The sequence below is a fragment of the Colius striatus genome, chromosome 1 (assembly GCF_028858725.1).
Source record: "Colius striatus isolate bColStr4 chromosome 1, bColStr4.1.hap1, whole genome shotgun sequence".
NCBI lineage: Eukaryota > Metazoa > Chordata > Aves > Coliiformes > Coliidae > Colius > Colius striatus.
This window is the reverse complement of record NC_084759.1, coordinates 68,515,009-68,542,278: the sequence shown is the minus strand read 5'-3', so window position 1 is coordinate 68,542,278 and position 27,270 is coordinate 68,515,009. Positions and strand designations below refer to the sequence as shown.

The 27,270-nt window shown below is 40.9% G+C and overlaps 1 protein-coding gene across 1 annotated transcript in view; it reads left to right on the top strand.

Annotated features, from left to right (window-relative positions):
* Positions 1-10,848: 10,848 nt before the first annotated feature.
* The window catches only part of OCA2 (OCA2 melanosomal transmembrane protein), a 174,241-nt gene continuing 157,819 nt past the window's right edge, over positions 10,849-27,270 (top strand). Inside the window, exon 1 of the mRNA XM_061988504.1 lies at positions 10,849-11,132. Within this exon, the coding sequence (XP_061844488.1) occupies positions 10,864-11,132 (269 nt within the window). The 5' untranslated portion in view covers positions 10,849-10,863. The remainder of the gene's footprint in view (positions 11,133-27,270) is intronic.

Genomic DNA, 27,270 nt, shown 5'->3' with positions numbered 1-27,270 from the left:
TAGCACTGAAATTTCTAATCCAAACTGAGACTTACTAGCTCAATCATGTCTGACCCTGTCACAGCTAAAATCACAGCAAAACTTTCATAGGAACAAAACCTAATCCCTTTGGCTGTCTGGAAAGCAGAATAAGTAGCAACAATGCTTAAAATCGTTACAGCTACGTCCATTTACAGGATGACTGTAATTCAGTGACCATTCCAGGCTCCTGGAATGCTTTGCTATTTGCCATAACTGTCTCAGAACAGTATTACTTTTGTATTCATTGGTTTGTAAAACAGGAAATAGTTTTTGCCCTGCGGTGATGATTAATTTCTGAGTACAGATATGAAATGATTTACTATAGGAAGCAAACAATCTTTTAAATACGTAAGAACAATTTTTAAAATGTAAACAAAAACTCCAACTATTTTGATCACTGAATATGGAAATGGATCTATACAAAATACTTAACCATCTCCCTTAATGTCTCCTCTTTGGTTTCATTATCTCGGATGTATTATGGCCGGTGTCAACAAATCATGCAGCTGTTATTGTTACCTGCAGTGAAGCAAAAACTCCAGCCATATTAGCAGGCTATGAAAAAATTACATTCATTTTGAAAATTATAATCAGATGTTTGCCAGCTGAGATAGTTTCTGCACCAAGGGACATTTTGCAAACCAAACTGCAGTCTGATAATGCTAGGACAAAAAGATCTGCTAAAAACAGCAAGTTTATTTCACTGCTACCTTCATTTGCACTTGAGTCCTGTAGGAAAAAAAAAAGATCTATTTTATTCAGCTTTGCTGCATGTTTGGAATAAAGGAGAAACCAGCAATATCGTGACCTCTGCTCTTCCGCACCTGTTGTTATTATCTTTTTCTATGTTACATCTGCCAAGGCACATGGAGGCTCTAATTCCTTTGTGCAAAGAGACTCCTTATCATCATCTTTTCTGTGAAGTGAATTCAGACTAACAGCAGACGGGAGAAATGCGACACGAACATTTACTTGTTGTGTATCGGTATGCTAGCTGCTGCAGCAATTTCAAGCACCTGCAGTTTATCAAGTCAGAAATAAGAAAGATTGACACCGTGGGAATAACAATCATCCAGACATGTCATTCAGGGGGCAATAGCACATTTTTTCCCTTCACTTTGTTTTAGAGAACTTGGTGTTCAGCTTGGAAGTCTGTAGAATAACGTCTGAAGAACTTGTAGCATTTATTAGTAGAGTATGGACATAAAACTAATAAAACCCCAACCCCTGATACAGGTTTTCCTTTTCCACTTGGCAACCTAGATTTTCCTCTTTTTCTGAAACAGAACTGAAACTAACCAGGCTTATTTTAATGATTTCAAAATATAATGTAACTAATCAACCCCTCCCTACTGTCTTGCTTGTTACTAAAAAAGATATAAAGACCTTATATATACCAAATAGCAGGACTGAGCATTGCTATATATTTAGTCTGACATGTCTGAAGCATAAAGAACTGAAAATAAAAATGGCAATATCACCAATCTGTAATAACTAATAGAGACTTGTTGGACGACATTTAACACTTCAGAATACTCCTCCCTAACAGCCTTTCCTGCCTGACTTGTTGTCAGCCTGTGCTGCCGTTACTTACAGCAGCTCAGGAGACCCAAAACCCTCACAGGGGCTGGAGGACCTGGTGTTTCTTGCTTGTCTCTGCCTTATGACCTCATCAGCTACCCACAGAAGCTCTCAAATGTGATCTGAGAATGTGAGATGTCATAGTTTTCCCATGATAGCATAATGATAGGTTAGGAAAATGCAAAAGAGAAGTGCCAAGCTCCCGAAAGTCCTCTAGCAAGGCTATAGTGCTGGAGTTTTACTCCTTGGTGTGAATAATTTCCTGTTCTTGCACAGAGGTGCCATGAAAGGCTTTGGGCATCTCAGCAGGCTACTTAGCATTCTTGAGACATAGAATTTGCTGTTGATCTCATTTTTAAGATAACACAGAAACATTAACTTTATGGCATATAAGCAGCTCTCGTAGATTAAGGAGAGAAAAAAACCCTCTCTGGGTTTACATTTGGGTCATGACAGGAAGGAAACTGTTTTCAAACCTGTCTGGGTTTTCAGCATCTTTTAATCAGAGCAAGCTGCACACACTGAATGATCTCCAGTTATATTTTGCAATGTTTTCTATGGTTTCTTTCCTTTTTTCCAAAGTAAGACCTAAATAAAAAAAAGTCTGTTTTGAAGTTAAATCATCTTCTTTCCACTACAGCCTACTTCTAACATAGCCCCCTGAATATCCAGACTTGTAAACTTAGGTACTTAGCTGCTTTTTTTTCCTGTTTGTCATAGATGTAGGTGCCATTTTGGTGCCAGTGAGGGTGCCAGAAGGTGTAACTATCAAACATTGACTAAGTTGTTTGGTGGCTTGTTGTGTTAATAGTGATGTTCCCTGTCCCCTCCTCTTTACTTGCTCAGATTACCAGCAAGAAATCTATTTCAGTGTATGCACTGGTTTGGTAATGTAACACCATTAATCCTTCAAATGACACCACATTTGGCCCCAGTAACTACCCAGTAATTACTTGGTGCTACAGGTTTCATGCTCCCAGTGACTCCAGTCCTTGAAGCTAAGCTAGAGGCTTTTGCTGGAAATTATCTCACTGTTGTGGTTTAGGCCCATCCAGGGACAAAAGATCACAATTAGACTTAAGTACCACAGACCTTGGAGCTCCTGAAGGACAGGGAGGGCTTAATTGCAGCTTATGGTCCCGGACAAAACAGGCAAGGCTACTCAGCTTGGGGAAGAAAACAAAACTTAATTTGCTTCAAACTAAAACATAAAAACTAGAAATATCCAATGGAAAAACAATACAGAGTAGGGCGAATTATGGCAGTGCAACCATCTCTTTAAGATCACCTTTCCCCCCTAACTTCTCTCTTCCTGGGCTCAGAGCCCTGAGCCCAGTGTCATTACCTCCTCCCCCAGTGTGGGGGAGCAGGGAATGGGCAATGAAGTCGGTTCTTTCCATCTGTCTCTTGCTACTTAAGGCATTCCTCAGGAGAAGTGCTCCTTGCCAGCACTCCCCTGCTCCAGCTCGGGGTCTCAAATACAACAGGTAGCCCTGCACAGGCCATTCCAATGGGATGCTGCAACCCCAGTTCATATTTTGTGGGTTGGGGTCTAAACTGCTCTGACCCAGAATCTCAACTCTCACTCCCTCTGGCATGAGGTCTCTGCTTCTTGTTGCAGGCTACAAGGAAGTCTCTGGTCCAGCATCACTCCTGTCTTTTCCTGATGGTGGGGTCCATGTGGTCGCCTCTATCTTGCCCTTCCCTTTCACCTCCTCCCATGCACTTCAAATTCCCATCCTCAAATAGTGATGGTAGAGGTACCAGATTGGCCCAGCTGGGTCAGAGGTGGGTCCAAACCTCAGAGGCAGGGTAAAGTCCAAAAACTCTTTACGGGGCCTGCACTGCAGCTCCCTCCCCCTGTTACTGAGCAAAAGCAGTTCGTTGCAAAGCCATGACACTCACTGAAGCTGAAATAGCTTCACTATACACATCTCCCTCACCTGAGGCCTCTTAGTAGACAGGAAGAGAGGTATAGACGTTTCTAAAACATGGTGCATTGACTGTGTCTCAGAGGTTCACTGTAACATGAGCTGGATGGGGTCAGTGCTTGTCTCTCTCCATGGGCTCTACAGGGATCTAAGATGTAAAAGTGATGGTGAAGGGGAGGCTGACTTTACAATGTATTGCAACTTAGAACTTCTGTATCTCGTTAGACAAAAGTGTGTCTGTTCATTTGAATGGGCTTCATATTGACCCCTTTGACAGATGCAGTAGGAAAGGAAAAAGGAAATCACTGTTTCCTCGGGATTTTGGGTTTTTTTTTTTGGGGGGGGAGTTGGCCTGTTTGATTGTCAGTATGCCTGCAGTGCTTCTTGCTCCTAATGACCAAGCTGAGCTCTTCAATTTCATTCTTCCTTCAGCAAAAGCTCTTTCTAAAGGCTCCCGAAAGCAATACTTTAGACTATGCCCCAGGCAAGAGCAGGGCACTAGCTCGAGCAGGAGGATTGGATTAGATGATTTTTAGATCATCTTAAAATCTCTATCATTCCATGATTCTGTGATTAGCACATAGACATTCAAAGGCAGAGTGTTTTAAACGAAATTCCTAATTTATGGGGATCTTTTGCATAGTGTAGTGCTTACATGGGGAACTGAATCTTCAAACTTACTGTTCAGATGATGACAGGAGTCTCTGGGTCAATGTTCAGTTGAACTGGATAAGGTTCCCTAAACTGTGGGCTTTGTTGTTTTCGTTTTGTGGTGGGTTTTTTTTTTTGGCTTTGTTTTGTTTTCCTTTTCTGGCAAGTTCTTTAAATCCATCTGGCTCAACCATGGGAGCCTGCACATGACCCACTGCTATCGGTACCTCAAGGTACAGACAAAACCACTTCCTATACTAACCGTGCTCACCCTATCAGACCTGCGCTCTGAAACAGTTTCAGCTGACTAATTACAGCTGTTTTATCCACGTGCAATCAGGTGAATCCTGCAGCAGGAACTGTCAGGGGAGGGCACCCGCCCACAGCATTCGTGCACCGCAGGGGTGGCCGGGCTTGGGAGACCCTCCCGTGACATTCGGCTTTAAAAATGGATTCTCCTGCAAGTGGTGTGGTTTGTTTTTTTCCCGGGGAAAACCGGTTTCTGGCTGGCGGTTTGGCTGCCAGCAGGGGTCAGCCTGTGCCCGCAGATGGGCCGCGCTGCTGTGGCGGCGGAGGCCGGGGCCGGGGCCGGGGCCGGGAAGCGCGGGCCGAGGCCGTTCCGAGCTCATACCCGAAGCTGTCGGCGGCACTGGAAACTCTGTAGCAGATATTTAGTGCTGCCCCTCAGAACCTGCCCGAAAGTGCCCCGAGAAAGGCAGAGAGCATTGGTGTCACGACTCTGCTCACCTGAGGATCGCCTTTCCTGCGGGACACGGGCGCTGAGATGAGACCCAGCAAAGACATGCTCTTCCTTCAATGATTTGCTGGCAAGGTGGTTTTAAAAAGCGTTGCCGCGTTGTGTCAACGCTGTTTTGTGTTTTGCATCTGCTCTGTCGTGCCGTAGGCACTTCTCTGCTACTTTATTTAGCGCAGCCTGAGGGTTTTGTGCTTCCTTGGGCTGCCATCAGGTAATACTTCTTTTCACACAGAGGTCCCGCTTGGGACTTGTTTTGTTCCTGTGCTGTGGTTTGCTGCCCAGATCGTTGCAGTGATGCAGCATCTGTGGAGCTGTGCTTTAAAAAGGAAAATAACACAAAGGTTTTTTTTCTTTTTGTCCACCAGCCAGCAAGTGGTTTCTCCACAACATGAATTTTCTTTTGTCCTTTGGCCTGCGGATAGTCTCCTCTTTTAAGCTGTTTGAATCATGTCTGTACAATAAGGTTATCCCCTGTGCAGCCCTCTCCATAGTGACCATCATCCTCATTATGACCAGCCTCTGAGCTTCATCCATGCACTCTGTCGCCAGCCATACCCAAACCCCTCACAGCCTCCCTCACCACTTGCCTGGCGCAGACCTCCCACTCGTGCATTCTAACTCTCCATCCCAATTTGGCCATTCCCCCCCACCCCACCTGTGGCTTTCCAGCCCACCTACCACCTCACTACTGTGAGTGACCTCAGACCTGCAAGGTCTTCACTCCTGTATCTCCCCTGAGCTCTGCTGGTGTCTGGTGAATGCTGGTGCCCAGGAGGCAAGGCAATTGCCCAGGCAAAGCAGCTGCTGAATTGCAGCAGCATTAGCTGAGCACAGAGACTCACAAAGAGTGAGGACCTCGACATTTGCAGAGGCCAAGTTTTGACTCTTGAGTGCAGCAAGGTTTTTCTTGTGTTAAGCTCAGAGTTCTCAGGTGAAGCTGTTGGTTCTGGGTCCTCATCAGCTCTGTTAAGCTCTGTAAGCAGTGCTGGAGACAAGCAGTCCAGGCACTAACAAAGTCAGGGTCTTGTGTGCCCAGTGGGGGCTGCTGCCCTAAAACAGCTGTAACATCTGAGCAGCAGGATCCAAGGCAGGATCTGAAAAGCAAGGTATCAGAGCTCTTGCTGAGCTGGGAAGTCTGTTAAGACCTGTGGTCCAGCGTGGGCTGCATCCTGGCTGCAGGGAGCTACCAAAGAGGCAGTGGTCATGCCTCAAGGTTTAGGGGTTCCTGATAAATTCCTGCAAGGCACTGTAGCTGGAGCCCTTTCTTACTTTCCTGGGCACATGAGCGCTCATCACAGATTGGTAACAAACATGAAGCCATAGTAAATGGCTCCATGATGTCCCATGTCCAGAGGATCTGATTGTGTAGTGCATAGATTAGGAAAGCACGTTGCTCTCAGGCAGACACCCTCTTCTTGACTAAGGAAATGCAGCAGCCCACTGGAAACTGTGAGGTTCTGCCAGTTTGTAATTGTGCTATTTTCAGCACTTTACAATCTGATGAGAGAGGATGTGAAGTATCTGGGCTTTAATGGTTGTGTCTGGGAGCAGCCACCAGGGAATAGGTGTCATGGGAACAATTTGAGGCAATTTCTTCTTCAGCAGGCCAATGGAGATAAAACTTCTTATAGACCATCACCCTGCTTCCAGCTGCCAAATAACCCTCCCTGCAGCCCTGTGTTGACAATTCATGGGGAACATAAGTAGGAAGTCTGACTCAGACAGCTGCATATATAAAAGGTGCCTGTGTGGCACATCTACCTTGGTATACTCTGTCAGTGCTAAGCTGCAGGAGATTCCTTGCAGCAGCTACTACCCATGGCCTCTGCAGTGCTCCTGGCACAGGGGCACACTGAGGAAGGAGTCAGAGCAGAAGACAAATTTGTTTTATTTCAGATGCTATAGAGAGACTTCTCAAGTAGGCAAGATTTGGCTTGAAATTTCCTTGTGAGAGAGGCTCCCTGTCAGTTGCAAGCTGTGGGGGCTGAGCAGGAGTGTTGCTTTGAGAGCCATGTTCTCTTTGCCCTGGGTAAGACAGGCATGCGAGCACACTCTGCTCTGCAGCACTGTGCCCTTCCTCTTTCTTCAGCTAGTTATTTTTTAGAATTTGAGTTTCTGCCTGATAATGGGAAGGTGACGAAGTGCAGAGATAATGTGTTTTCCAGTCTTGGTAGGAGAAAGGCTTTGGTGGATAATAAGATGTGTAAGGCAGGAGACATGCACTTTCTGGGCATTATCTGGAAGCAGATGTGATATTTTGTAGCACAAAATCATGGCTACAAAAGGTTAAATTCTGCTCCATTTTTGATTTAAAAAAATCCTGTACTATGCTTGTTGATAGTCAAGAAAATTTCATTTTAAATGATGATCTATTATCAGCCATGTTATTTGCCTTCAACATTCTTTTGTTTTTCAGCCAAAAAAGCACGCTATGCAGTCTCATAGATAACTTAATGTACCCTGTTGATATTATCAGCTCCTGGAAAGTTGAAGACAAAAGGAATTCCATACTAGTACTTTAAAAGTGGATGTTCAACTACTTGGACTGGGGTGAAAGAGGTGAAAAGGGATAACAGATGTGGCTTAAATACTGCATTAAAGTTGTAGTAAATCTCTGGATGAGTGGTGCTGGATCAGTTTCTAGCTGTGGTTTAAAAAATCCTTACTGATGCATGGCTCGAGAGAGATGAACTTTTCTTGGCTAAAATCTCTCCTCACCCTCACATGATAACATTACACCTACGTCTTATTGCTAATGGAGGCATTGCAAGATAAGAAAAAAGGAAGAAGAAATAAAAGCTAAGGAAAGTTCTGTAACTACAGGGAAAGTGATCATTTGGAAATTTCTTGAATGATAAAGACACTGATGTCTTAGAAGCTTAGATACCATGGTGATAGTTGCCCTAGCAATGTTTTAGCTACGTAGGTAATCACAACCAAACCTGTCTCTTGTGGCAAAATGATGCTGTATTATTTTAATTTCTTGCAAAGCTTCTGTGAATGTGCTATAATGTGGTTTAAGGTTTGGCACAGGGGCATGAGACTGTCCCTCAAGCTTCTTGTCCTTGGCATTGTTTTCTTTTTTTCACTGAAAATAGATGCTTTTCATGCCAAGGCTTTGTATATGAGAACATCACTAATTTAGCCCTTGCTCTTACTCACCTCAAGATAAAAAATTCCCACTTTTGGGGTGAGGTAGGATCAATTTTAGAGGTCGTGTTCAGGTTTTCATCTTTTAAAGGCTAGTACAGCCTGAGTTGCTGTGGATTTACTGCTCATGTTTCCAGAGGCTGACATAATTTAAAAATCTGTGTATTTTCACAGCAGGCACTCAGACAAATCAAATTCCAAAAATGGAGTAAGTGGGCAAATATCTCTATTATGATTTATAGAGTGTCTTAATACAATCAGAATGTAAACATATAAAGTGAGATTGAAGACAAGAGCAATTATCTTTTCTGTTTGGAGTTGGAAATATTTGCACTTTAAAGTTATTTGTTAGGAAAGAAAGCAATTTGTGGTTTTAGAACAGGCAAAACTGTCTGCCTGGTAGGGCAGCAGGCTACCAGAGGTGGCAAGAAGGTGTTGATGGGGCAGTGATGTCTCCTGAATGATGTGTGTTGCCCTTGCCAACATCTGCAGCCTCAGATTCCACAGTGCAGGAGTGGCAAGCCTAGCTTTCCAGGACTTTTACTCAGGATTTTGTCTTGTATCACCAGAATTCCGTGCTTTCCAGGCCACAATGAAGCCATGGACCCAGTGACAGTGCATTTGGTATTACGCCAGCTATGCTTGTAGTCCTCACATCAGGTGATGAAAGGTCTTATTCCTTTATGGAAATCTCTAGGGGAGAGGTATTATCCATTGAAAGTGGAAATGTCTTCAGTATTTCTTGATGTATACCAGCCATATCTAAAAATGAGAGCCCTGTGAAGCCAAACAGCTGCCACCTTCTTCCAGTAATCCACCAAACTCTTCCTACCTTCCCTTTCTTTTTCCTCTCTTTCAGGAAAACCAAGGGAGAACAAGTAAGCAAGGGCTTATTTATGTTCATGTTTTCTAGGATATTACTCATAGAATTCTAGAGAAGCTTCAAGTTGGAAGTGACCTTGAAAGACCATCTTGTCCAACCTTTTGTGGGAAAGGGAGCCTAGATGAGATTATCCAGCACCTTGTCCAGTCATGTTTTGAAAACTTCCAGCAATGGAGACTCTACCACATCCCTGGAGAGGTGGTTCCAGTTGATCCTCACTGTAAAAAAAATAGAAATCTTTCTTATATTGAGATGAAACCTATCCTGGTGCAACTTGTATCCATTGCCCCTTTCCTTCTCCATGTGTCTCCTTGTGAAGATAGAGTTTGTCCTCTGTACCTGTGCTTCAAGTACTGGAATACTTCAGTGACATCCCTCCCTAAGCCTTCTGTTCCTCAGGAAGAAAAGACCTAGCTCCTTCAGTTTTTTCTCATAAGGCAGATTCTCCAGCCCTTTGATCACCTTTGTAGCCCTCCTTTGGGCTCCCTTCATATTGTCCACATCTGTTTTGGTTGTGAGAACCAGAAATGGACACCGTACTCCAGCAATGATGGGAAGAGTCAAGTTTGTCAATCTACTTGTAAGGACAAGTGAAGATGATTAGGATATGAGAACTAAGGGCTTTGGGGATAGAGAGAAAAAGAAATGCAAGACTGGGCAATGAAATACCACCTGGGGAAGTTCTGATTTAGGTATGGCTAGGAGAGCTACCTTTGCTCAGAGCCAAGATCTGTATTTGTGGTGGCTTATATGTTTATGTTCAGTCTTCTTTTTTTCGTTTTCATGAACCTCCATTTCCTTCTGGCCTGCAAGACCTTGAGAGCTCAAAGCTTCCCAAAATCATCATTAACTTTTTGTTATTTCTGTTTCTGGTGATTTCTCCTGCTGGGACTGAAGCAGAGCCTATTCTCTATTACTGTGCTATTTTTGCCCCACAGCCCTGCAGGTCTACCTGCGTGTCCTGTGATCTCCACAGGAAGGAGCAGGTATGTGCTCTGACGAGGCTACTCTCCCCTGCTGCAGGGACGCTGGAGGCTGAGGGACGCGTTTCCTGAGCTCGTGCTGTCCTCTGCGGTGGCTTCAGCACTTTAAGCTGAAATATTCCCGTGATTAGACTCCACAGCATGCGTTTAAGACAGGCTGATCTTTAACCCAGTCTTTGTGTCTGATTTGTGCACTTTGTGGGATTCTGAAGTGTTTTTTATAACTTTTCAGGCTGAATTTTAATGATGAGAGCATAAAAGCTTTTTGACTGTTATGCACTGAGTTTTATTATAATCACTGTTAATAATCATATAACAGAACCTAATTTTCATCAAGGTTTGATTCATATTTCATAAATGCCTCTGGCAACTGCTGAAATGGCACGTTGTCTTCATAAAACTCGAGTATCTGCTCTGCTTAATGAGGGGCCATCAGCTGTGGCAGAGCTTCGGCCTGACCAGGCGTGACAGCTGCTGGGGGAAAGCTGTGTTGTGGAGGTGAAGCAGCGCTGTTATGAGCCAGGAAGATGTTCTGCACTTGGGAAGATGTTCTGCTCTTGGGCCTCTGATGTGGAAATGATTTTGTCTTCTTCTGTAGGATACACCAATGCAAGTTGCTGGGAAATATGAGGGAGAAAATCATGGCAGACATGGAAAAAGAAGTCCCATCTCTTTATGTATTTCAGTGCTTCTTACAACGGTTAATTTTGAAGCTGCAAAGATGTTAAAAATATTGTAACCATTCCTGGTGGAAATAAACCCACAAGAGAAATATCCAGAGGTGCACAAAAAAATCTTCTGCTTGGTATTTTTAACACGCTTGTACTGAAGTAAACATTGAGTCCATTCAATTTAGTCCTAATATATTGTTTTCACTTTCTTTAGGAGAACACCCCCCAGGGACAGATGTACTTGGATAACAAAGATGACAGTACAATTTCTAGACAACAAGAGCTGGAGCTGGATGAGACATCTTTGCATCAAACCGGTTTATCTGCAAACGTGGCAGCCAAACCGCTGGCTAGAAGTTGCGATGAGCTGCGGCTATTAAAAGAGTATCATGGCATGGTAGCGAGTCTTGGAGAGCCACAGATGCTGTGTGAAAAAGAAGCAGTAGGGGAGGATGTCTGCATTCCTCTGGGAAAGGATTTCACTCCTGTTCCAGTGCAGGGAAGGTAAGAACGAGGACAAGCAGAATGTTTTGTTTCCCTCCTAATCCAAATTAATTTTGTCTTCCTTGCGAAGCAGATATGTATGTTTATTAAGTGAATATTGTTTCTCCTACCCACATGGAGGACAGAAAGCTTAAGGGGATGTCAAAGCAGTCTTAATGGCCATGGTGGGTGGGGCAGAGGGTTTACAGATTGACGGATTTCTGAACCACTCTCAGCTTTATTAGCAACCATGGGCCAATTTTTCTATTTTCAAGATCAGACACGTGGCTTTTCTTCCTTACTTGATGTCACAAAACACAGAGATAAAGCACTTTTCGTGGCCCACACCTCACCTCTTTCAGAAAGATGCTTTGTAAAGACATAAACTGAATCACTGCAGTTAAGACTGCAGACAGTAAAACAGCACTAATAATGCATCTGTGACCCTTGGCACACCACTTATCAAGTATACAAGGAGCATTTGTTCCTACTGTATCCTTTCCTGTAATGGCAAAGGTGCAGGTTTGGGGCAGTCTTTCCTTTTGCCACAGATACAATGTCAGCAATTCTATTTGTAAGTGTTTAGAAGTATAGTATAGACAACAAAATATTCCAGGCGGCTTTTAAAAATTTTCTTGTTCACCTGTTCACTTTGTTAAACCCCTTTGGTAGTAGGATGGAACAACTTTGTAGCAACAGCAGCAGCAACCATAGCCTATGAAAGGCAGCTGGGGTGTGGACTGTGAGCCTTTTCAGGTGGTTCTGAGAATATGTAAAGATGACGTGACAGAGCCTAAAGTGAGGGCAGTGCTGCATTTATCCTGAACTCCTGCAGAACACAGGCCTTGAAGTGCTGGCTAGAGGTGCAAGCCATTGCAACATGACTTACACTGCAGTGGTGGGGTAGAGTGCCAGTACAATTTCCAGAACTTGATGCTGGAGACTCTTGTTGCACTGCTACAAATCAGTGAAAAACAGAGTAGATTTCAAAGCAGTTTAATGTTTAAATCACATTTTTAAAAACTAATTAAAATTAAACATAAAAGTACAATTTCTTTCTTACGTAATTAAAGTAGATCAGGATTGTAATGCAGATCAAATCTTGGGTCTTACCTGTAGTCAGCTAGAGCTTTAATACCAAGAACAGAATTTCCTGTTTGCTCCTTCCCTCCTTTTCATGTATTTCTCCACAACTGTTTATGTCAAATGGCAATTGCAGTCCTTGAGACAGTTCTGGGCATGGTGGTCACTATGCTGTATTGCTGAGCAAGGGTGAGGTCTGTCCTATGGCACTGCATCTCAGTTAGAAGGAAATCTGTTTATATGGGGAGGAAAGGAGGTTTGGGACCTTTTGATAAGTCCCCTGTTCTGGGCAAAGGAGAGCTAAGCTATCTGGATGAGCTTTGCTGCAGCCTCCACCTACAGTGTAAGTGTGTCCTATAGGTCTCCAGCAGAACAAGTCAAGGCTTTATGGGCAAATGAAAGTATTTCTGTCAGAGTGAGAGTTGGAAATCTCATTATAAAGATGCTTTTCAAATGTTTCAAAAATAATCAAATTGACACCTTGACCACAAAAGCCTTATAAATCTTTTAGAAATATTTTTTGAGTATTTGAAGATTTGTTCCATTGATTAAGACTTTCACAGACAGAATCAAATCTTGTAAGTTCTTCAGTTCAGCACGTGGCAGAGGTGAACTAATGTCTTGTTTTGAAAAAGCATGCTAAGTATGTTGTATCTTTGAAGATGGGAGGAGGGCAGGAGAAGAGAAAGACTTGGTGCATCTGGAGACAAGGTTTTTATTTTGCAGATTCATGTATATATCTTGCTACAGGTGTGTTTACCAACACTACTTACTCCTCTGTTAACTATTCTGGTATCAGCTCTCACTCTCTGGCTAAACTTCTTCCTGTTATCTTCCAGTGGGTGATATGAATTTGTGTACCAGTGACATGCAGCTTACTGTGAACCCATGAACCACAATTTGGAAATCATATTCACAGGTGTCAGAGACAAAAAATGCTAAATCACAGGGGAGCTCGCCTTCCTGTAAATGCAGGGAGTAGCTCTGAGTCTTTTGATAACACTGATTTTCTGTTAAGTAAACTGTAGTGACTGCTTGATTTAGGAATAGATGTACAATTAAAGAGCTGCCTGTATGCTCCCTTACAGACAAATATATATCTAATCCTATGCAGCAATATATTAAGGCTCAGAAAAGGATTTTTCCATGTTGATCTTTACCTCTCTTGCTCCTCCAATATTGATTTTTTGATGAATCTTATCTGGACCTTCTTAGCATGTGTTTTAGCCAGTGTACATTAGGTGCAGTTAAAATACTGAAGTGATTGCATGACCCCTCTGGCATGAGTAATTAGCCTTAAATCTTTGGGACTACTCAACAGAATGCAGATAAAACCATGGATAAACCTTTGCAGACTCATGAATTGTTTGATTAGTTTCATTAGAATGAGAATCAGCTTTTAACGTCAATTGTTCTTTTGCTTGCAAAGAAAACTCTTAAAGATTAAAAAAGGTGGAGACCAAACCCTTTATTTTTTACTTCCATAAAGAGGTTCACTAAATTGGCGTGTCTGTGTGGTTAGTTTTAATGCATCTACTTAACCTAAATTGGTGAATTATCTTTCAGGGATAAGACTCTCATGTTCTCTAAATTTTTCAAATGTACACTGAGACAAGACTTTCCAAAGAATCTATTTATCACAACAGGAGTTTTAACTCAGTTGCTAAAATTACCTTTAAGAAAATGTTCTTGAGCTAAGTGGGGATCTTTTCCCAGAGATGTAGATGTCCAACCTATTCTGGACTGAATATTCCCACTGGACTGCAGCACAATGCTGCAGGTATTTTGTGGTCAGTGTGTGTATTGTCTCAGGATGCCTGCCTGTCAAAATGCCTTCTCCTGTACTTTGTGCACTGATGAAGTGCACATACCTTCAGCCTCCAGCTTTTACTGTATTTCCTTAGGCTCCCTGGGCATTGCACGGTGAAGTCTGGACCATCCACTGTGGTCATTCCAATGACTTTGTCTTTCCAGAGCATCCTTCCCTTTAAATAAGCCTCTCCACCTTTTCGTGGGTAACATACTTGCTTCAGTCCTGCTTGCTGTGGGAAATACAGGTGTATGCCTCACTGAAGTGGACCTGAATACTGATTGGGAATGCAACTGGCCTAGGTGTACACTCACACTGAACTGTGGGGTAGTTTGGTCTATCAGAAATACAGGACTTAAAGTACTGCAAAATTGCTGTGAAGCCTAGATTTTGATTTTGGGTTTTGCACTTCTCTCTTTCTCTTCAGATGTTCTCAGCACTTTTTTATTACAGTTACATGAAAGTGTCTTTTGCCACTGATAGACATTGGTCCAAGCCACTTTTCTGAGTCCCTTAACTTTCAGGAAGATGTCACAGTGCTCTGTGACAGCATTGGCTCTTCAGGTCAGCCCTGACATCTCAGAAAGCACAGGCTAGTTCCATCCATCATGTCTCTATGTGTACGGGATGTGACTGCAAGAAACACCTCTTGATTGCCTTGTCTAATCATCACCAGTGCTGCTTCCATGGGAGATGCTTAATGGCATGGTTGTACATCAACCAAATCTGAAGTCCTCCTTTGTGATCTGCAGGAAGGGCGTGAAGTCAGCTGTTTTCAGCTTAGGAGTTAGTGAGCCTCAAAGGCCATCTATAGAAATGGCATTAATGGTAATTCTTGATTCTATGTAGCCAATTACTTTGTGTTGCTGTTAAAAACTATGTTACTGAAAAAAGAAGGTTATTCACTGTAATATAAAAGTGGTGGAAGGTGGTAGAAGAGGAGAGTAATAGAGAAACTAGGCTCTGTAGCCTTAATTTCATATTGCTTTTTGGTGTCTTTCTTTCTTTGATGTAACTGCTGGTTGTACTTCCTTTACTTGGTCAGATAATAACATTATCTTCTTAGAAAAATAAAAAAAGGAAAAGGTTGGCAGTTGTGCATTCATTATGTCCCGAACTTTTCATGAGAATTAGACTGTGAAACTGAAGTATAAAACCGAGCTTTAGCATTACTCCACTGAAGTTCCTTTGAAATGAAGTCGGCCCTGGAATTTTCTGGTCATTTAGTATAATAGTCCCCAGTTTCTTTAATCTTTGTGTCTCATTAAGAAGATTCATCTCTGGGATAAAAAAAAATAATCCCTTTTTTTGAAATCTGCTTGAATTTGTGTTTCATTGCAAAACTATTTCTCTCAGCATTTCTCCCGTCCCTCAGTTTCACTTATGTAACGCTCACTTATGTAAGAAAAAGTAAAATCAATCAATCAAATTCAACTCTTCCTTTGCCCCGAATCTACGGTCCCAGGATCAGTAGGGAGATTGGTTTGCAATGAGAAGGTCAGTGAGTTAAAAATGGCTATTGAATTCTCTGTTTGCAGCAATACAATGGAAAAATTGCAATTGTATTTCCTGTTAGCTGGAGAAATTGGGAGAGGATAAACTATTGTACTGTGAAAGTCAATATGAAAGTGAAATTATGCCTTTAGCAGTGGGGGATTATAAATCTCAATTTTGATTTTTAATTATGTTGATGTGTTGCTGCTGTTAAAAGATATTTTTGAGATTTAGAATTAGATGTCAAGAAGACATGGCTACTGCCTAAATAATTAAAATTTCTGTGACAATTTAAAAGCTTCTTCAGAGAGGAGAAAAAGGCTGAGGGAATAAAAACCAACCCCAAAAACATTCAAAACACATTTTTTTGGTGTGTCCTAAAACGAATTTCTAATTTTTTTTCCCTATCTGAATAAAATGGGATCATCTTCTGTTCAACAGTCAAGCTGGGAAAGTGGTCATTTTCACATCATAATTGCATGTTTGTGTAGGAACCATTTTGATTTTTCATGTCACTCACACAAACATTAAAGAGGAGTCCAGGACAGATAAATGACTTCACAGCAAACTGCCACTTTTACCATTCTTGTGTGGCTTCTGCTGATTTTGCTGCCTGAATGGTGACACTTCTGGCTTTCTTTCCATTTCTTATCTGTGGTGAATGTTTCTGAGTTCTGATTTGCTGTGAGGATCTTGAAATGCTATGACACTGCAGCAAACAAATAATATTAAAGAAGTTTTAAATTCACAACTTTGGTAATTGATTTAATTTTGTTTACTTGAATATACTCTCTGAAGCATTAGTTGTTAACATGGAGACATGTGGCTTCAGCATAGCTTGTCCTAAGCAAACTGTATACGGGCATGGGACTGCAGAGACTGTCCTTAGCTCAGATTACAGCGCCCTGCTGTTGCCCTTGATGCTTCACAAAATACCATTCAAAACCCGAAAAACTCAAAAGAAGCAATAAACATCTCTAGCAAACCTTTAGCTGAAAAGGTAGTAAGTATAACAGAAAGGCAACATTATGCAATAAGCAAATAAATTAGTTCTGGGACTTTGCTGCTGCCCCCTTCTAACTCTTTGTTTCCCATTCCCTGGAAAAAGCATGCTGGAGAGGTAACAGAATGGAGACAGAAAGTTGATTGCATGGGGTAACTTAAGGATAGTTTTGCTTCATTTGCATACAAGAAGAGTGTTCAGCAAAAGACTAATTTTAACTTGTTTTTTACTGTTAATGAAATATACAGAAACAGACTTCACTCCTGATAGATTTCCCTGCATTATTTAAATTCCTTGTGTTATTTAATTGCTCTATTGATGTGTACTATTCATCATCACAATGCTTATTTCTTATAATCATTCACAATATCTCAGATCTGTCATATACTACAATTTCTGTTCTGTCAACAGCAGACTAAAACCATAGCACTCCCGTGTAGCTGCTCAAATGCTTTTTGATTCTGTCAGGACATTTGAGTAAACAAAAATCTGTCACTGTTAATTTTTGTTTCTAAGTGGTCTATTGTAAGAGTTAGGGGGTACTAATTAACTGTTTCACACTTTTCCGACTGTCAGGCTAAAAAATGAATTCAGCACTCAATGAAAAATTTGCAGTGTACAAACCTCCAAAGATCAAATGTTTCAGTTGAGTCCCTGTGACATTACATAAAACTGTTGAATTTTGCAAGCAGCTGCACTCTTCCTAATGATTATTAATATGGTTATGTGGGGTTCATCTTCGTTAGACCTCTTAGGCCAGTTGTGGAAAGATGCCAGCAACATACCAGCTTCAATCCTCTTTGAGTCTGGACAGCTGTTTCCTCATGTAAACCTCTGTTTAAATGTTGGAAGGCTTTTAATGTCAGCAATGGGCTTTTCTAACATGATAAAGTTGAAGGGTTAAGCCAACTAGATAGCTAGACTTTGAAAAGAAATGCACTGCATGGGGGCAGTCAGAGGGACAGAGCAGGAGGGCATGCATGAGGCTGAAATAGCTGTGAGGAGTACCTATCCATGTATCATGAGGCAAAGAATTCACATCAGTGTTCCTCAGTGAAGATTTTTCTTTGAAAAGCTTTCCGCGTGCTTTGTTCCTGGCTGATGAATCTATGTGCAGCTGGCAGCTCTGGCATATTAAACAGTTTGTGGGAATCAGAACTTTGCACTAGCATGTGGTCAAACTGTATTAATTAAATAAGAGTTCAGTTTTGCACCAATTTTCTGCCATATAGGTGTGGAAAAGATTTATGTGGGGAAGAAAAATTGAGTCTTTTCTGACACTGACCGGAGAGAAGGAAAACAAAGCATTGGAAATCCACATCACTTACATGTATCACTACATCATGTGGACATGTGGATAGGCAGCCACTGTGGCGCTGCTGTTGGGTGGTAAATGGTCTACATATTAACAAGAGAAATTATCTATATGCCCAGATATCTGTATTTAAAGGATAGAGCAAGAGAAAACCTGAAACTGTAGGGAAAAAAGGTTGAGAAAGGGAGTCATGGAAAGGAATCTGATGTTTGACTGTAAGCTTGGATCATTTAGCTTTAAGGCTTGAACCTCAGTGAGCCTGAGATAGGATGGGAGCTCATGAACTTTGCAGAGCATAGGAGGAAAGTGCCTAGGACAAGGGCAGCTTGGTTTCATGTTTCAATCAAAAAAGGAGAGGCGTGCCAATGGGGCTTCCTTACTGTAGCGTCCTGTAGGAGGTGAATGTACAATCTCCACTCTGCTCTGAAGGATAGTAAAGACATATCACCCAGTAAGTGTTTGGCCCACCAGACTCTAAAGCACTTTTCCCCCCTTTTTTTCCTTTTTCTTTTAATTTATCACTCTAAGTAAGTAACGAGACATAAATTGAAGCAGCAACTGTCACTCAGGTATTCTAAGTAAAATTCTTAATAGCATTGTTTTTTAATCTCCTCCTCTTCCTTCTTCTAGTGACTAATATTTTGTTGAAAATATAAGGGCCTGAAGGAAAAAGAAAGGAAGGGTTTTTAGGCCACTGTCTTTCCTAGGAGTCAGGGTAGTCAGGTGAGAGCCTGGGTAGCTTAGCTCATACCAAGCATTTGGCTAAAAATATTGCCTTAGCCTCTGCCCAGGCTATTATAAAGCTGCTGCCAAGCACGGAAGAAGGAGAGAGGACTCTGAGACACTGGTGTAAAAGGAGAAGTATCTGGAAGGAGAGATATCAATAAAATGTGAGAAGGATGAATAGAAACCCTTCCATGTGGCTACAGAGGGACACTGAGCAAAGCTGAAATATAACATGAAATACAGAGTGAGAGCAGAGTGTAGTGAGATAAGGAGTGAATTAGATAAAAGCAACTTAATGCTGTGGTTGTGGGCCAGACACTGATGCAACGAGTCCTCAGTTATGACAAAAAATCCTAACTCTACCCATGGCTGGAGTCAACAAAAGAGTAAGAAACTGTAAGTCCCAAAGCTTGAAGCAAGGCAACTGAGTTAGCAGCATTGCTTGCTTAGCCCTGAGTGCCTCGCACTAGTGAGTACTTACAGCTTGATCTTCCAAACAAAAATAAGACATGTTAACAAGATAAAAACATGAAAGGCCATGATCCCTTAAAAAAATACAACAATCCCACCCTTCAAGAGGTACAGAAAGAAACATTTACTTCATTTAATTTTTTTTTCTTAGCCAACTGTTAGCAGATGTTTTAGAGCTTAGTTCTGCTTGGTGATAGAGACGTGTTTCAGTCTGCCCAGCATTTTAAATGTCTCTCCCATTAGAATTAATTAGCATCAGGGTGGTTTTTCGTCTTGTGTTAGAAGCACTGGGAATCATTTGTCAGCCACAGAAAGAATTTCCAGGATAGTGGTGGTCATACATTTAAGAACTAAAGTCCATGTTAAATTGAATGTAGTTGATGGGAAAACAGATTAATGCAGATGGAAGAAATTAGCCAGTGAATAAAAAAAAAAAAATAGGGTCACAGTCTGTAGTCTGGCAAATTGTATGGCTTTTCTAAAAACCTGCTATTCATAAGGAGCTCAAGCGATTTACGCTCTGAAATACAGCAAAAGCTGATAAATGAGTCACCAAAATGCTTACAGATAGTGACCAAGCAAGCAATTCTCTGCTTGATAGGTACTAATGGGACTGCAGGGGCAACCTGCAATAATTGTGCTAATGGATTAGCTGAAGTCAGAAACCACACAGAGTTCTGTCCACAGCAGATTGGAGCTAAGTTCAGGATGGCACAGTGAGCTGGAGGCGGGTCTGTCAGAACTGGGTAGGTTCAGAACTAATACACTTTGGTTTGGGTTTTTTCCTTTGCACATTTTATTATGGTTTCTTTTGGGCAGGGTGAAATAGAAACCAGATTGACAGTTACAGCAACTCATGTTTTTCAGAAGTAAAAGATACTGACTTGTTAGTGTTTGAGAATTAGCATCATTCAGAAGCAGCTGTGGAAGGCTGAAGGTTTCGCTCACACTTTATGAGCTACTCTCTTTTCTGTGCTAGTCAGTTAGGACAATAAACACAGTCCATCTGCTGTTCATTCCCTGGTATCCTTGAGCAGGGTTGCTGTAGGGACTTCTCTCCCTGAAGTGAAGCTCTGGCAATGCTGGAGTATGAAGGCCGTGCTGGCACTTATGTTGAACTGCTATGGTTGCCAGGTCATTGCACTTACTGTTTGAGGAGGAAGTGCTGTACTATTGATGAATTTATCGTAAGCAGTCTAATCCTGGATTAATACAATACTTCCTTGACTAGGTTAGGTAAATATTTTGCAGCAACTTTTCCACCCACTCGTGTGGTCTTATGTAATTTAATTTCTCTGCTGCTGAGAACATAAAAAATAAAAGCAGCTTCAAATGTTCTTTTGTGTCTAATCTTTCTAGGAGTGATAGGACCAACTCTGCCTCCTCAGCCACGCCAATGACACGTGAGCTGAAATCCTCTTTAGGAGTCTATTGACAGCTGGTTCATCATTTAAACCTCTTACAGTGAAAAGAATGAACCTGAATTTAGTGAATGTCAGATAAAAGGAAGAGAAAACCCAGAATGGAGATTAACAAGGAATGTACTTTTGTTTTCTCTGATGTGTCTTTAATTGTGCAAGCTAAAACAGCAGGGCTATGTTGTAATATTATGTACACACTTTTTTCTTGCATCCATTGTCAGCATATGGCTTCTTTGCTGAGCCACCCTGTGTGCTGTACATTGCGCTGCCCTGTGCTTTGTAGCATAGGCCAAGAACAAAGGCTGTACAGAGAAGCGTTGTTAATAGAATTTGTGTGTTTTACACTTTGTTTTTGGCTCGCATCTACCTAACATATTTTAGTCTGTGCCCAAAAATAAGCTAAGCCAGAACTCTAAGGAGCAGTGATACTTCAAAGTTGAAATTTTGAGCATCAGTGAGTAGAATACTATTGTTTTAACCACAAATAAAATGGCAGCAGGCACCTATTACAAATCTGTTAATAATTGTACGACAGTGTTGAACAGTATTATAGGGCCAGAAATATTCCAACTGGCCTATTTTGACAGAAGACTGGCCATCCTTGTCAGAAAAGAGTGACAGATTGTCATAAGGATTGGAATGTATGAATATTGTGCTAATCACAGTTTTGAACCTGTAGGTCTGTCAACAAAGTTGAAAGAGCTCCACTAATGTCATTAGGCCTTGTCACGTCTTCCTTCACCTGGAAATCTGGTGTCTGTGATGCAGAACGCACAAGAACTCCACATCAAAAGTGGTTAACAAATGTACCAATTTATCTACAATTTAGAGTAAAACTGATCATTTCATTTTCTTGATATGTCAAGCCAACAAATGTTTGAATTTCAACCAGACAAGATGGTGAAAAGAGAATTCTGTCCCTTCATACTTGTTAAGTGCTGCATGCATCTGGGAACATTTAGGTGACAGACATAATTTTTTGAGATCATAAAAATTAAGCATTAACACAAGCTTCCTTATCTGTAATGGAATTTATGTTTTTGTATGCAGAGTTAATCATCAGGGTCATACCCATGCTGCAGGTGTATCTCCTCAGGGTCAAGGTCTTCATGGTATCATGGTCTATATCTCATTTAGTCTTCATTAACAAGAAAGACGCAAGTAGAAGCATGCCTTGTCCTACTGAGGTTTCAGTGTTTGGTTATTGACCAAAAGAAGTTTGTACTGGAATAACAGTGCAGAGCTGAGTTTCTAACCATAACTCTTGCAGCGAATAACAAATGTTGGAGTCCATCCTTCCTTTCTAGATCTATGGCCTTAAAAAAATTAAATATCTCTATATGCTTTTGTTTTAAGTTCTTTTATTTTGTTTTCTGTTCTTTTAGCTCCACCACGTGTCATGTTATCTTTTTTCTCTGCAGCCCATGCTTTTTCCTAATGCTTCTGAAGGAGATAATTCCTGTAGCTTTAGTTCTTCCACTATTCTGATTAACTTTTACATTGTGTAACCTTAAAATAGTACAAGTAGATTTTTTTTTCTCTGTGACAATGTGCTGTGGACTTCTGCATCTCATAAACATTTTTTTTTGTTTGCTTGTTTTTAAAACATTTCTTTGCAATCGTAACCTATTTCTAAGTGCCATTACCTAAATATGATTCCATTATTTGGGCTTTAAAGCTGCTATTTTTGTGTAGAGAAACAACCATTATTCTGTGTTGATTCTAGAAGTGCAGAATAGCTACCTTTACACTAAATTTTAAGAACAGTGTCTGGTTGTGGGCACTGTAGTGTCTCCCTTTTTTCTTTTTCCTCACTTTTTCGTTACTTTATTTAGTGCTCCACTGCCTGGAGTATCCAGGATAATTTCTTTTTGCAAACTGCCTGTGCAGATTGTATTAAAAAGAAAATTGTTAGTGCCGTGGCTGTTTATCTTGGCAACAGTCTCTGGAGTAATTTTATTCAAAAGATCTATAAGAGGAGCTGTGTTTTGTTAGTTCTGTGCTTTTGTTCAGGAATCTGATGTGTGTTTCTCTTATTTGGAGGTGGTGTTGATTCAGGAGAACTAAACATTTTTGATCTGTTTGAGTTTATAATCAAATAGCTGTATAACTGTCTGATCCAACACATAGCAAAGGGCAAGGTTTGCTCTTTTCTTTTTTGATGAAAAGCCTAGGTTTTTTTACACTTTGAGAAATGCTAACAAGTGTTTTTGATTGAAAATTAATAGATTATTCAGACGTGTGGTAGTTTGACCCTGGCTGGATGCCAGGTGCCTACCACACCACTCTATCACCCACCTCCTCAGCAAGCCAGGGAAGGGGAGAAAATAAGATGAGAGTCTCGTGGACTGAGATGAAAGCAGTTTAATAAAGAAGCAGCAAAGCAGCGTGTGCGAGAAGCGAAGCAAAAGCAGATAAAGCTGTTACTCTCTACTTCCCATCAGCAGCGATGTCCGGCCACCTCCCGAGAAGCAGGGCTTTGGTACGTGTAGTGGTTGCTTTTGGAAGGCCGGAAATGAATCTTACCTCCCCTTCCTGCCCCTCTCCCCCAGTTTATATTACTGAGCTGATGTCAAATGGTATGGAATATCTCCTTGGTCAGCTTGGGTCAGCTGTTCTGGCTGTGGTCCCTCCCAAGATTGTGCCCACCCACAGCTATTGGTGAAGGTGTGGGAAGGAATGCTGGAGGGACAGCCCTGATGCTATGTGAGCAGTAGTCATAATATTGATACCAACAGTAAGCACAGCACTGCAAGAGCTGCTGTGGAAAATTACTACCATCCCAGACCCACTACAAGATGCTATATCTTCTTGAAAAAAACGAAACACATGTAAACTTTCTTTTGTCTTTAACTATCTAAATTGTTTGTGCTTCAGAGCATCTCTGCCACAGTGGGAACAGTGACAGCGATTCTTCACCTAAATTCTGCTTTTGGAAACAGACATATCTATTTTACTTCTTTAATGGGGTTCATTTGTAAGGACTTGATGGGATTTTTTTATCTGTCTCTTTGTATGGCAACTTGGAGCTTTCTGCCTTAATAAGGGGGAAGTAGACAGAAAGAAGCTGATGGCGATGGGCAGCCATGTCAGCATGGGGCTTCCCCTTTTCTGCAGATAATACTGATTTTTTTTTGTTTGTTTTTAAAGTCAGCAGCACTGACATTTTTACTTTTCTCATCGCTTTTCCTTTGGGAACACAGAATGAGATTTTATTTATGTAACCTCATGTCTGGATGGCCAGAAATTTTCAAGTCTACGTGAAGACTTATTGTCTATACAGCTCCTGAGCAGAATCCTATCTTTTTTTGATGACCGATGTCCAGAATTTATTTGCTGTTGGGACAGTGCTGATTTTCAGAACATGTATAGCAAATATTATGGCATTTCTCATAGAGAACATGTTATTTCAGGAGCAAGATGGAAGGAGATCACTTCTGTGACACTATAGAGTAGCCAAAGTGTCACTCTGTATAGGGCTAAAGGAAACATAGCAGCTGAAAGAGTCTGCATGTGTGTGACTGGGAGGGAAAATGTGAATCGTTGCTATCAAGATTTTGGAAGGCATTATTTAGAATTTTTTTTCTTCCCTTTTTTTCTTTGAGAATCTCAGTTGAATGTGCTTATGGACTCAGATCTTGTGTTTCAAATTCATGTCTTATTGGCATTGAATAAAAAAAATCTGTGTTTTCACGCTGGTTGTTAACATAAATTACATAGGTCCTTCTCTGACATTGTAGCCATGAGGTACTTACAGATATATGAGACCTTTCAAGGCAGAAAAGGATGTCTGGTAGCAAAGCAGAACCCAACACTAGAATGAGTTTCCTAAGACTTGTAAACTGCATATGTTTACATGTTACAGTAATCTTAGTGAAGGGCTATCGCAGCAAGAGCATCATCTTTGTGAGGTAGAACTGCATTTATTCTTGAATGGTTTCACTGAATATGCTCCAAATGTAAGAGAAAATATTATGGTATTTTCAGCTACCTTTTTTATTCTGTTTGGTTTCTTCAATTTGTTCCTCTGGGATTTTCAATGCTTTGAAAATTTTTGTCTCTGATATAACTTGAGGTGGAATGCAATGACCAGTGATGTGGATTTACTTAGTGTTGGAAGTTACTTGTTAAGAAGTTATAAGGAAATCATGTTTGGAAAGACTTTGTAGTTCTTTGTATTCCCAATCAACACTGAATAACTTTTTTGGTGAAAAGTCTTCTGCACGAAAACCAGATTTATCGTAAAAGCATACAAAAAGCACAGCAAAAAAAGTACTTTTCGGTACACTGTAATATCAACATTGCTTGTGTGAGGCTTATAAATTATTTAGAGAAACAGGTTTTCTGTTTTCTTAAAGTTATTTCTCCAGTTTTCTTGTATAGTCAATGTGGGAGAAGGCAGGGTGAAAATTATTTGAAGAGGTCTCTCTCTTGACAGTGACTGTAACTATCCTAGACCAGACTTTTAGACACCAAAATTTATAAGAATAACCTCAGTGTCTTATGCTCAGCCAGAACCCAAAAGGGACTTTTAAGTGCCTCCATTGTAATCAACATAATAAGGAAAATAAATATAATGGAAGGACTTCCATTTTAGACAAAAAAATTTCATTTTTTTATCAACCTATTAGTGTTATTCCAAGGTATGACAGCTATATCTAGCCCTAAAAAATATTTATCTTAAAATTTTACTGCTGTTCCTTCTCTATCTACTGACCACTGTGCCTCATGCCCTAGCTTTAAGGCAAATTTTAGTCAAGATGGAGCTGCAGGTTGCATACTACTTCCCCTTGGACAAGGGAGCCTCATTCTGTCCCCCTTCCCTGTCTTCTGGCTCAGTTGGTTGGGTGCCCAGAGAACAGCTATTTTTACTATATATACTCTATACACATATATAGGTTTTCCTGGTTATATTGAAATTTCTTATGAGAAATTATTTACCAGATATGAGAGTTCTTGAATTTGAATTGTTTCATCTTATTGTAACCAAGGGACAAAATACAAGTCCCAACAAGCTTCCAATAGTTGGGATCCATCAGGTGTTTTTTCAAAACAAAGTTCAAGCTGATGAGAGTTTGAATTTTTTATGCAGTGGAGTGGCCTGCTGCTTGCCTTCACTTCCTCTCTGTAATGCCTCTCCAGGCACATAAATCAGTCACAGTTTTTCATGAGCTTTTTTGTACATCTATCAATTTCTTTTTTTAAGAAAAACTCTAACTAATGAAGACATTTTGTTTTAAGTGACAAAGTTACTTTTTTTCTCTAAAAGTTGCAGTTATGAATAATATTATCTCTAAATTCTTGGAATTAAACATGTGGAACTACAATTTTTGAACAAATGGTTTTAAAAAAGAGAAAAATAGCTTCATCTTTAGGTATAGTTCACTAGTTACTCTTTTCAATTTCCAAAACTGGAGTGAGTGGCAGGAGTACAAGACTACGCAAGGTCAGAAGGACAATTTTGTTGTGACTTAACAGTACCTCACTTGCATTAAGGTAAATTGTATCAAAATAGTCCCATATCACCATTATGTAGGAAAGCATTCCTTCATTTGTGAAGTGGTCAATGTTTTTCTTTTAATAGTGTTTCATTTTCTTGTATTGTCTTTAAATTCAGCTAGTCTGAAGGTGAATCTTCAATATATGTCCCCCTAAACCTTTGAGACTACGTCATATCACTGCAATGCTTGAAGAATAACTTTCACTAGAGATAGTCACATCATCCAGTTCTTTCTAAGATCTATCCTTCTGTTCATGTGCTGTCATCTAAGTGTTCTATATTACATCTTTAAGAGTCAGGTCAGATATAAAGTTAAAACATTAAGTTGTGATCACTACCTTAACTTCTTTATTTCTTGAAATTGCCTCACAGACTACAAAAAAAGTGCAAACTTTCGTTTATTTGTCATAGATTCAATTAACGTTAGACCTGGTTAAGATAAAAGTCTATTGTGAATGCCAAAGAGAAATGCTGGCATTTAAAAGCCAAGCTTGCAGAATATGCTGAAGTATTACAAGTGCAGCCATGCTTAAAATGTTGCTGATAAATTGCTTCCCTGTAGCAGATTCATCTTTCAGTATGGCCTGGAGCACTTGAGAATAATGCCTTTTAACATATTATCTGTGTAATCCATGGAGAAACTGGGGTTTTGGAATTTGAACCACTATCAACACCAGCTACTGCTGCCTATTTCAAATTTGCAGCTTGCTGTCAGCTGCCAACAGCTAAACGGTTTTGGCAGCACTTGCTCCTGAAATGTATTTTCTTCTTCAAGACTGTCTGCAATTTTTGCATGGCCTCTCCTGTAGCTTTCCAATTTTCTTTGCTCAAGTAGAAAATGAAGAAGGGGAAACAGTAATTATGCCTTTTCAGTGTAACTTCTCAGTCCTTCAATAGGCTTTTTGGGCCTACTGCATCACTCTGGCCCTCCTGGATAGTCATGACCCAGGGCTGGCCTGGGTCTCCATCCCTGTCTCTCTCCTGTACCTGCTCCCTCTCTGGGTGCTGTGGGTCAGGCTCTGGTTGAAGAGGTCATGGCCTGGCCAGACCCACAGCCACCCTCTGCTCCTGGCTTCCTCTTGCAGAGCAGCTGGACCTCATGGTGCCCTGAAATGGGAGTGAAAAATGTGTGGAGAACAGTTTAGTCCTCTTAGGCAGAGTCAGAGGAGCTTCAAAGCATCTTAAGGATTAAGTACTCCCTTTTAGCTTCACTCACTGCAGTGAGGTCCTGATGAAGACTTGCCCTGACAGAGGCAGGCAAAGACTCTTGAGGAAAAGAGATACTAATTTCATTTTTCAGGGAAGTACAATAACCCTACAAAGCCTGATTCAATAA